Genomic DNA, 11311 nt, shown 5'->3' with positions numbered 1-11311 from the left:
ATCCATTTCCTTGTAAAATCAAATAATTTATAAGATCATATCATTATAGTGTATAAGTTTTCTTATAACATTTATTTTTGTTAAACCACCTCTACTATTATCATAACATGCATAATAATATGTTATTAACTTATATTATTTGGTAGTACAACTTTAATATTCAATAATTTATATTATTTAATACACAACTATAATATTCAATATCTAAGATAAAGAACGATAAAAACTCGTCTTAATAAATTGTTTAATATTCTCTTACAAACATCGTTCTTCCAATACTCTCACAAGCTGTTTACAAGGTATATTGAATTTATTGTCTTTGAGATTTGAAATTGACATTACGGTGTCAGAAAATATTTATTGGTTAAAGTGAAACAGCTTGATATTGCTATGGTAGTTTTTACTATCCTCTAAAGACTGGTATACTGACGATGTTAAAAAAACTAAACACTGAAAAACCACAAAGAGAAACCGAAACACCATTCATAAGATTCCCTTGGAACAAGTTTCCAGTAATGTTGCTGCAAACACAAAGATAACTCAGTATTTTGCAGTATAAAGGAAAACTGCCTTTTTTATATATTGGACCAAAGGCTTTTCTCAAAATATAATGGATGATGCTGAAACAGCCTGCCTGAATATTATAAAGTTAGCACTAGGAGAAATTGTTACTATTTTAGCCTCCTCTTTATCCCCAAGCCATACAATATTAGTCATAGGCTAAATATCCCTATAAAGTAGTGCAAACTTTGGAACTATCTCTGAGAGCAATGGACATCTGATAATCAATTTGCCTTCCATTGCTCCTCTGAAAATCACCAGCATAAAGAGGGGAAGAGAAAAGCCTCAAAATGCGAATGGACAATGTAAAAAGACTGAAAAAACAGAAAGAGAAACCCCATTCATGAGATTCCCTGGGAATAAGTTGCCATTGATGTTGTTGCAAATACAAAGATAACTCGGTATTTTGCAGATAAAGGAAAACTGTCTTTGTTACATGCTGGACATTCAGGATTTTCTCAAAATATAATGTATGACGTAAACATACCCTGCCTGAGCATTTATAAAGCTAGTACTAAGCGGAATTTTTGCTATTATAGCCTCCTCTTTTTCTGAAGCCATAGAACATTGTTACATTAGTCATAGACTAAATATTCATATAAAGAAGTTCGAATTTTGGAACTCTCTCTGTGGGCAATGGACATCTGACAATCAATTTGCCTTTCATTGCTCCCCTGAAAATCGCCTGCATAAAGAGAGGAAAGAAAAATCATGAAAATGTAAAATCACACTCCGAAGCTAGGATTAATGATGCCCTATAAAAAAACATTAATATGACTTGAAAATCCTCCAGAAAATAACGTATATAAAATGCCCTAGATTGAATAGCTTTGTAAAGAAGTTTTCAATCAATGAATCTTCATGCCAGTCTCTAAAATATAACACCTCAACAAATAAAACCCCATAACAAATAAACGACTAGTGGTTTGCTAGTTTCCCAGTGACTAATGTGTCCCAAAATAAAGAAATTACTCATAATAAATTAAAGATTGGCATATTGAAAGAGGGAAAAAAATGTGTAATAAGACAGCAATTCAAATTTGCTAAAAAAATCAATTTTAAACACATACCTCCACAACATCAATGAAGTCTTGCTTTTGATGGAAAGCACCAATCCATTTAGTATGATCTGGAGTTCTGTTTGAAGGCAGGATTACATTTTATCAATGTCCCTGCACAATGAGAATAACTTTTCCAAACTCTACTTGAGCATTAAGTAAACAAGCCAAAACAATATTTTTTAACTAAATTTAGTCAAACTTGAATATTCCTCCTCATCTTGATAACACAATTTGACATAATAAAGATCTTATTGTACATCTAAAACTGATTCTCACAGGCAAACGTTGATCATAAAATATCTATTCTCATGAGCTAATTCACAACATCGTTGGTCGCAAATATTCCTACCAGAGAAACAAACAAGGAAACATCATGATGTATAAAACCTACAAAACAGAATGCAGGAACAGTGAAATACCCTGAATCCATCTTCATATGATGCGCATTAAAGAAGAAGATTGTAGCAGGTATCAAACTGATGTCAAAGTACTTGAGATAAACTTGGATTTCCTCTGCATCAACATCCACCAAAGCTATCGATGCAAACTTGGAAACTTCACGTACAGTTTTTGCAAGCTGTGGCCACAGAAAAAATGAGAGAAAACAAAAAATTAAAATACCAACATAACCAAAACATGAGCATCTTTGATAAAAAACTGAAAAATGAGTCAGGATGATTAGAAGAAGAGTACAATTTCATCAAGCTGCATGCAAACAACATCTGTGGCCCTTCCAAATCGGAGAACCAAAACTTTGTCCAATGTATCCCTGATAAGCTTGTCAACATCCTGTTTCCTTGTAAGAGTCTGTAACAGATAGCTCATTTCTGTGTTGAAAAACAATCAAATTTCCCTCTGCCTCTGCACGCAAGCAAAGGGCAACAACGCATCTTGTAAGTACTAATGCAATAGTGTGCAACTCATGGAACATATCAAACAGCTTGATGGTATACAATACAGAAGAATGCTTCCTAAAAACAAAACATATATGCTGTGAAGATAGCTAAGAATCAAGATAGTCTAAGCAAGTTCAATATGCCAATATCTAGGATATTTTTTCAGAAATTATGCATAACATTATCAAATACCACCATAAATCATTTTAAGTAGTACGACACATTAAATAGACTTTGCTTGAAAGTAGCAATGTTTGGTCTAAAAGCATTAACATCAAAGGGCGAAGAATGCAATTGAAAACCACCTAAAATAATAAATCTAAGTAGTTAAACTTCAAAGAGACCTTCTCCAAGAAAGCACAAACATTCACATCTAAACGGTTACTTGCCACAGGACTAGCTTAATAAGTTTAAATTTTAACTCATTATTAAACCATTCTGGAATTATCCTTAAAGACATACCTTACTATTAATAAGTAGCGTGAGAAAATAAAAGAGAGCTATACCAGAGAGAAGATTTAACTACACCTGAGTCGAAGTCCAACAACCGACAGTGAACAGTTGCATAAAAGAGAAGGCTTCAGCCACACTTTAGTGTCAAAACTCAAGAACTCCAGGAATCTGGCTCTGGCAATGAATCCTTCAGGAAGCTCTTCACTCTAATCGTAAATGTCATCGAATTCCAGGTTTTAGAAAAGGAGATGAACTATCAATACCATCTGCCTTCCCACACTGATTCTCTCATTCATTAATGCCTTCCCAGCTTTGTGCCTTCCGTCTTATCTATTTAGGCTGCATTCGAAATTTGAAATTACTGGTAGTTAGGTTTGTCCTAGTCAGTGTAGTCTTTGTTTCTGGTAGAAGGAATCCAAGGGGTATCTTATCTATCTACTGGGAAGTTCTGAAAATTCAGTTGACCACAAAGGCTACAAACATTAATAAATTGTTTCGCTAAATTTGGGGAATTTTTATTCTAATTCTTTTTAAGAAGAAAGTTATGATTATATATTTATGATTATCACTGTGGCAAGTGTGGTCTTCCCATTTTGGGAAATGGCAATGGAATGTAGCTGATTACAACGCTTGAAAGGATCCCTCAGCTGGGAAGCCACAGGTGGGGGATCTATTCCACCAATGTCGCATAGGACTTGTACCTGGCCCCAACTGCATGAAACAAGCCGCATCACATAAGACAGGCGTAAATTGTCTCTAGGGGATTTGAACCACCCCCTTGGTGGTGTATGAAAAACTCCTCTTTACCATCAAACCAAATCCCCAATGACATTTCTTCTAATTCTAATTTATCCATCAAACCAAATCCCGATGTACAAGATTCCACAAAATAATTAAATTCGATTAACTGTTGATTGAATTCGGTTAATGCACAATTAAGGTATATGCCTCACGGAATCATCGTTAGCTAGGTGCTATGACCCAGGTATAGTACAGTTCAACCTGGCACAAGGGCGTGGCAAGGAAAGCAGGGCTTGACAGTGTAGGTATACATTTCAGGATGCCGTTTTTGAAGTTGCGTCACACACATATAAATGTGTATGATATGTAAAAATCTAAAAACAGAACTAACAAAATGAGACAACTAAAGGAAATAGTCATAATGAGCTAAATTGCATACGAGGAAAACTGTCCCACCTATAAACACTTTCAGGCTTCAGCAGTCATGAAGAATTTGTGACATGCAACCTTTTTCCAATCATGTCACAAATGAACTTCTTCCAAGACTCTAAGCATGGGAGCCGGGACTTTGTGCAAGATTCCTTAAAACATAGATGAAAGCCTGCAGAATGCTATAGCATGTCAAAATAGATGCCCTGTAACAGCAGCACTCCATCAAATCAAAGATTGAAATCACTCCTGAGAAAATGAGCAGTCATTGGCTGCATTTCATATCAGGCAATGGCTATGCATCGTAAAAGCTAATGAATATTTTGCATAACTACATCACAACTTGTCAGCAGTTATTTCAGACTGAAGTTCTCATAGGTATAACTTGTGAGATGCCTTGAGGGTTAGCTCAATTGGTTGAGTTCCCATTGCTAAAGCACCTCATCAATGGAGGACACAGGGTCAATTCTTTTCGATGCCCTTGGTGTTAAGCTCTGCTATGGGATGTGATCGCTTCAGGTTGATCTGCCCAGATATATCCTCGAAAGAATAAAAAAAACAAAAAAAAGGGAGAAAGAAAGTATAACCTGTGTGATCGGATAAAGGTCTAAATGTAAAAACACTTGCATAAAACCAACTTTTAATGCTTGATATTTTTCCCATTGGCGGCGAGGTCTCCATCAGGCCACTCAAGCTGGGATTAATATTTTCCATCCTATCCAGGAATAACAGAGATAACAGAGCAGTAGGCTCACAGGGGCCATACACTTCTTCAAGACCAAGAAACCTCCACATTGTTGAGCATTTAACTAACTCAGTGTACTTTGATCTTAAACTCACTCAAGAACTTCCAGAGTCCCAAATGACCCTAGAAGGTTGGACAAACCATCTCACCTACAAATCTAGGCCCTTTTAATCTTTATAATTGTTTTATATTATGGTAATTGAGGTTGGATCTTTTTTCATGTTATTTTATGAGCAACACACTTACACGTAGGCCCGCTCTTTTTTCGTATGATTTGATTCTAAACGGGGATATAGACACAGAGATCTTCCCCACCCTAGGCTGTACAATACCTCACAGTTCTTGATAAAAATATACAGAATAAAGAAACAGATCAATGATTTCAAGGGGCACTACCGAACGCACACCAAGGGCAGGGGCGCATGGCTGTCTTGTCCACATTCCTCGAGGCAGGGGACGCAAACCTGGTAACATAGGAGCATGGCCTTCCAGGCTCATCTGTATTTGGTGCCATTTGGCATTGGACTTGGTAACCATTTTGATTTTTTTTAATTAGTCATGACCTCGACAAGGATGCTAAGGGTTGGATATGAGTACAATATGGGTTCACCCTGTGTGATTGGATTGTATATTTGAATTTTGGGATTGATTAGGAATAAACAGTAAAACGTAAAACCATGATCATATAACCAAAAGTATGGAGAACATTGAGCTTCTCCCATATTCCAAACTACTAAAACGCATAAAATAACTTTGAATCATTCATTCAATATTATCTACAATGTCAGTACATATAATGATAGACCTGTTCAAACCTCAGCCTTACCTCACAATGGTTAGAACACAGGTACCTAATACATATGGCGTTATGGCGTTAGTTTGAGCCTCAGGCCTCAACAAATCTCTAATTTGATTGTGTTTCCTTTGCAGGTCATGCTGAAACAATGCATGTACTACAACAGCCTCTCACTAAGTATGAAGAATAATATTGGTTCAATGATAATACTTCCGACTTCACACATTTTTATGAGAACGTGACCAAGACTGACGTTTTACAGAGACCGAAAGAGCCTTTATAAAATTGTTGTATACCGAACCAAGCAAAAGCAGTGTCAGACCAATAAGGAAATAACAGGACTGTGGAATACTAGCAGGGCATAGCAATTAACATATAACCTGCATGTTTTACCCTTCGTGGACCTATATACCAATAAATGGATTATGATTATCCATTAACTCCACCAGAACATATTCAGCCATATTGATCTCGTTGCATGCTCCTTGTCCGCCCAAACACCCTAATCCCTTTAGACTGCTTTTACTCTAATCCTTAAAATTTGACCAAAGGAATTAAACCCTAGACTTTCAGAACCCAAAATTCCTTAATAGTCCCAACAGAGAAAATATCATAATTCGCCCTATTTTTTTCTATTGTAATAGCACTACCAATTCATAAACAAAACACTGCATCTGTCGATAGGTCACTATGCTTATTATCATAATGGTAGATAGATAAACGAAAAAACAAAGAAACAAAAAAAACGAACTATCCTTGAATTCAAGTGAAAATTCTCAGAGTTAGGTATAAATTCTATAAATTTCTTCTAAATCTGGGAACTATGTATCATACTTCTCCTGGCATCGCCGCATTACATTACCTGGTATAAAAGTCGCACGAAATCTTCTGAGCTCTGATCCGCTACCTTCGCCTGCTAGGGACTTTTTTCAACACCAAACATGAATAGGTTGGAATTTGATGAGTCAGATTGTCGTATTCATGAAGTTATTATAACGGTATAAAAGTATTCATTTAAGAATTGTTAGTTGTTTGGGAAAAAAATACTCTGCGTGTGAGGTATATCTTTCGGTATTATGGTGAGGTAATTCATCTCCAAGATGTATGGTGAGGTAATGATCCTCTCCAGATCCTGTGTTTTTTGAGCTTCAATATGCTAGTTTATGTTACGAATTTTTCGATGATTTTATATTTAAATATTTTATGGGAAGCGTATACTTCGAAGTGGTTATTCCTAATCGGGTCCATGAAGTTTGGGGGCCTTATGATGGATTGAATTGCACGCACACACAGAAGCTAAGGCCTTCTTGTTGTTCTAGTTAAATGACACTGTGCATGCGAAAGAAATATTGAATCATGACCTATGGACTTGCAAAAGGATCCCTATGATTCTCAACTAGTGGACTCAGATCTTGTTGATAAAAGAAGCAGCTTGCCCAAAAAGATTTCTTCATGTTCTAACTTAGGCCGTTATAATTTAGTAAGAGAAATTTTTTCTTCACGTGCTAACTTAGGCCCTTATAGTTTAGTAAGAGAAATCTTGCAATGTGATTTTCTTTTTCTTGTAACAAAGCTTCATAAATGTTTTTTTGTGTGCATTATCGTAATGGTATCAATTGATTCCAATGAAGAATATCCACACCCTTAATATATATATTGAAAAAATCTAAATGCAACCATAAATACCTATAGTAATATTCAAACCTTTGAAAAACTTGATCGTTCTCAACCTCAACTTATATGATGTGGGGATGCTTTGTGGGGATATGTGATTTTTGAGTTCGGGAAATATCAATGACTTTATGCTTGCAACTAAGGTTACTAGAAGTAATTGTTGAATACATTCATGAACAACTTGAAGTAAATCTTGATAAATAAAACATGAATAGTGGTAATATCCTCAATTTTGATTTTCCACATTAGAGACGATTTTTGGAAGAGGAGGCAATTTTGGCATTGGAACTTAGGAGGGAAAAGGGAAATTGCAGCTATAGTGGAACATGGGTCCCACAAGAGAGAGAAATTTGGCCCAAGAAAAGAACTCACACTCTTGGAGGAGAGAGAAAGAGGAGGGGTGTGAATTAACAGAGAGAAAGAGTGGGGACCACTAAGGGAGAAAAGGAGGCCAACAATTATAAATAAGGAAGAAGAGGCCTTCATTTGTATCTTTGTTAACTTTACTTCTAAACACAAGTTTTCTTGAGTTGTTTAGCTAAGACAGCCAATGTTGTTTAGCAAAAGGAATTCCCAAGCAAGAATTCCACCTCTACCTTCAGTGAACTTTGAGTGTCACCCTAGGAGAGTAAGAGGGAGTTTGTTCCGCGTGTTTGAGGAGCTAATTTGCAAATAATTCATCAGCTTGGGTGTGCTTTTCCTAGGGTGTAGAAGGGAAATTTGTGGGTTGAGATAAGCTAGTAGGAAGTGGAGACTGGGTCGAAGATTTTGCAGGAATTTATCCATTAGAAGGGCAATCATCCTCTTGGTATTTTGTACGGCTGAGAGTGTTGTCTTTTGGAGGGTCAAATTGTCTAAAATATGGACCTATGCAGAGGTCACTGGACATCTAATACACAACCATAGGGAGCAGGGGAATTTCGTGGGAGTTGGGAAAAACAGAGATAAGGAGATTTGGAGGAGTGGTTGGAGGGGTTGGAGGAGATTTTCTAGGAATTGATTTGGCTTCCTAAAGAAAGTTTCTTTCACACGACGTTTTTCCAGCTAGTTGGAGCTACGTGCACTTCTTATGGGTCACTGGGGCATGTTGGATTCATCCCATACCCTTTCTGGGTTTTAGTGGGTTTGGTGAGAGGAGTCTAGGGTTAATTTTGTAGAATTTTTTGACAGTATTTCTCGCCGAAATCAATGTTCTAGTGAGCAGCCAGTAGAAGAAATCAATGGAGGAGAGTGCATTTCACTCCAGGACCATTTCCACCACTTGGGTTTATTATATTTTTCTGGGTTATTTTGGGTTTATTGTGAGGAGGCTCCATTAAATTTGTCATAATTTTCGGAGTACTTTTGAGGGATGAAACTCAAGTTCAATTCCTAGCAACTGTAGCAGTTTCTCAGCAATAGGGTGTGGTTTCTTTAGGGGCACTTTCCAACACATAGAGCATTATATGGACACTTGGGATTTTTCCATAGCTTGTAATATCAAGCCCAAGTTTCATTTTTATCATTGATGTATTTATATTTTATAAATTAATACAATGGCTCAGCTATTTGGTCCCATTTTCAGCGTTTGTTGTTTACATTTTGTGTGCATCAAAGTTTATTTGTTTGATCTTAGTACATGTATGTGATATTCACTCATATTTCCTAGTTAGGAATATTACAGTGGTATCAGAGCATGATCTTGGATAGCCGTGGGGTAGTCAACAAGATCATGAAAGATTTGGGCACGTATGCATAATGACAATTTAAACCATAGATAACACATGGCTCAAGGGAGATTCAGTAGGTGATAATTTTGGGGTGGAATCCGCTCGAACGATGAGAGGTTGGCCTAGTTGAGGAGAGTGATGAACCAAATCCATCCTCATCCTTACAGAAGAGACACTATAGGTATGCAGGCCACGTGGGTGCAACCATCTACACCATGTGGGGAAAGTCAACAGAATTAGAGCACCAGATCTCCTCAAAAGGAGCACACAGGAAAGGGACAATTAGAGGGTAAGACTAGGGGGCGCTTTTGCTGGTGGAGACCTGGCTTTAGATATTAAGAGCCTAAGGAGGAGATTGAGCATGAGGTCGATGACACACAAGAGAAGCATGTTGATATACCCTCAGTGATGATGGCACCCTTGTTGGAGTTCCCTTTGCTATCTTCAGTTGACACCTTAGTGGAGAGAGTAGAACATACACTCAGAGGGCCATTTGATGATGTGGTGGCCACCGTTGATGAGGTGTCATCCTTTGTTGAGATATCCGTTGATGAGGTGTCCAGGACCGTGTTCGATTTTTTAGGTGATGACAACCCATAGTAGATTAGGGAGGTGTCGGGGGACATATCCATTAGTGGGGAGCTGATAAACACAGAGGTACCCAAAGCTATGATAGAGTTCTCATATGATAGCTACCTACAATAGCATGGAGAGCACCTTGAGGAGTGTGAGCTAGATGACGATGTTATGCTCAATGAGCTGCCTATGGAGGGCAACTTAGGACCCCTGTTGAGCCCATGGTAGAGGAGGATGAGCAATCATCTTTTGGACCTACCATCGACGGGGAGCAGATGGATGTGCAAGCAACCAATAAAGGTGCAATACTTCTAGTCATGCATTTGATCCCTCTCTTGGGGTTAGGTTACCTTTGCACATTGGACGGAGAGTGGTTGACGCAAGGTGACCCCTGCTTACCCACAATATGCATGTCAAACAGGCACAAACTAATTTTCCCTAGGAATTTGACCCATTAACGAGTCAAGTCTTAACCAACAATGGGTTAGGGCCCCCCTTCCTTAATCTCTCTATAGAATAATTTATAGACTAACATAATCTAACCCTTCTTTCAATATGCATGTACCGGGACTTATTCTCCTCATACACCTTAGTTTATAATCTTAAGCCCGCACATTAAACCTTCATAACATTGTTGCCGCATATAACCTAACCCACTCTTTAAACCTTGGTAATGTTGGACTTACACATGAAAACCTCATACCGACACTATTTCTATTATAATGTTTATATAATAGAAATCACATAAAACATGCATATTCATACCTTTCCGCTTTAATACGGCTTCTGCACAGTTATTAAGGCTCCCCTTATCATTGATCGCAATCGCCATATCCCGTGTGTCACATTAACACATGACTCTTAACACCCCCGATATGTGATTAACATATCCTTCTAGACTTCAAATATCATTAACCGCGCTTAATTACTTATCGGGTCTGCTCCATCGCTCGTCACTCTGATCTCCAAAGCCCCGAAGCCCAATCGTCGATACTGCCGATCGACGATCAGCATTTTATCACTATCGGCGTATCGGCCCCATCGCACATTGCTTATTCTATTATTGTTGTCCCTTGACCTTGTGACCTCCGATTTGCAATTAGATCACGACCATTGATTTGGTTCCAACCCAAAGGTCGACGATCAATCGATGTCGCTCATTGCTCTTGTCCAAGGCCGATTCCAATAACCCCAAAAGGATTCCGCCGATGTGATTTAATCCTGATTGTTGATCATCTAGATCCAACAGTTACTGTGCATTAACATTTCACTTCTTCGCTTCTCACTTACTTGGGTTTTCTGCTATTTCTTCAATATTTTATTGTGGTTTCGGGTTTCTTCAATGATTCTAGGTCTTCCGTTGATCCACTACGACGCCCTCCTGAGCTTAAACTCTGTGAGTTCTTAAATCATTGTCATTCTAGAGCATTAATTTGATCCTTCAAATGGATCAACGCCCCATTACAAGCCTCTGTCTCTCTCTCTTCCTCTCTATGCATTCGTTGAACTCTGCCTGCATATATAAATTATGCAAATCTCTGATTCATTGTAATTATTCATTCGAAATTCAATCACCCATTTATACAGTCATGAATCAAATTCTTGTATACCAACACATATAACAAATGATTACATATTGAGGTTTTGTCTTCTTGGCCTAATTCTTCTAA

The 11311-nt window shown here is 37.7% G+C and overlaps 1 protein-coding gene across 3 annotated transcripts; it reads right to left on the bottom strand.

Moving 5' to 3' along the window:
- Window positions 1–467: 467 nt before the first annotated feature.
- LOC149198461 (uncharacterized) lies at window positions 468–6830 on the bottom strand. 3 transcript variants are annotated; one of them, XR_016253723.1, is made up of 6 exons: window positions 6545–6830; window positions 2316–2483; window positions 2042–2199; window positions 1632–1698; window positions 1050–1246; window positions 468–820 (listed from the first exon to the last, which is right to left on the bottom strand). XR_016253723.1 is itself a non-coding variant. In XM_089402065.1 (5 exons), the coding sequence occupies exons 2-5, from the start codon at window positions 2445–2447 to the stop codon at window positions 1148–1150; spliced, it is 456 nt and encodes a 151-aa protein (XP_089258191.1). In that variant the 5' UTR covers window positions 2448–2483; window positions 6545–6830; the 3' UTR covers window positions 882–1147. The 3 variants fall into 3 exon arrangements, 2 of the variants coding, with proteins under 2 accessions (XP_089258191.1, XP_089258192.1); XM_089402065.1 differs by lacking the exon at window positions 468–820 and having other exon boundaries at window positions 882–1246; XM_089402066.1 differs by lacking the exons at window positions 468–820; window positions 6545–6830 and adding an exon at window positions 3047–3295 and having other exon boundaries at window positions 882–1246.
- Window positions 6831–11311: the final 4481 nt, after the last annotated feature.

Source organism: Pinus tabuliformis, chromosome 2_1, assembly GCF_031772625.1.
Source record: "Pinus tabuliformis cultivar Carrire ecotype Pingquan chromosome 2_1, CPIR1, whole genome shotgun sequence".
Classification (NCBI taxonomy): domain Eukaryota; kingdom Viridiplantae; phylum Streptophyta; class Pinopsida; order Pinales; family Pinaceae; genus Pinus; species Pinus tabuliformis.
The sequence above is the reverse complement of the archived record's forward strand: the minus strand, read 5'-3'. Positions and strand labels throughout refer to the sequence as shown.

What these genes read in the sequence shown, in the direction of transcription:
- LOC149198461 (XM_089402065.1), bottom strand. Translation starts at nt 2,447, where the DNA reads ATGAGCTATCTGTTACAGACTCTTACAAGGAAACAGGATGTTGACAAG. An exon ending in GCATGCAGCTTGATGAAATT is followed by an intron (nt 2,200 to 2,315) that starts GTACTCTTCTTC and finishes CTGTGGCCACAG; the next exon opens with CTTGCAAAAACTGTACGTGA. An exon ending in ACTTCATTGATGTTGTGGAG is followed by an intron (nt 1,247 to 1,631) that starts GTATGTGTTTAA and finishes CTCTTTATGCAG; the next exon opens with GCGATTTTCAGGGGAGCAAT.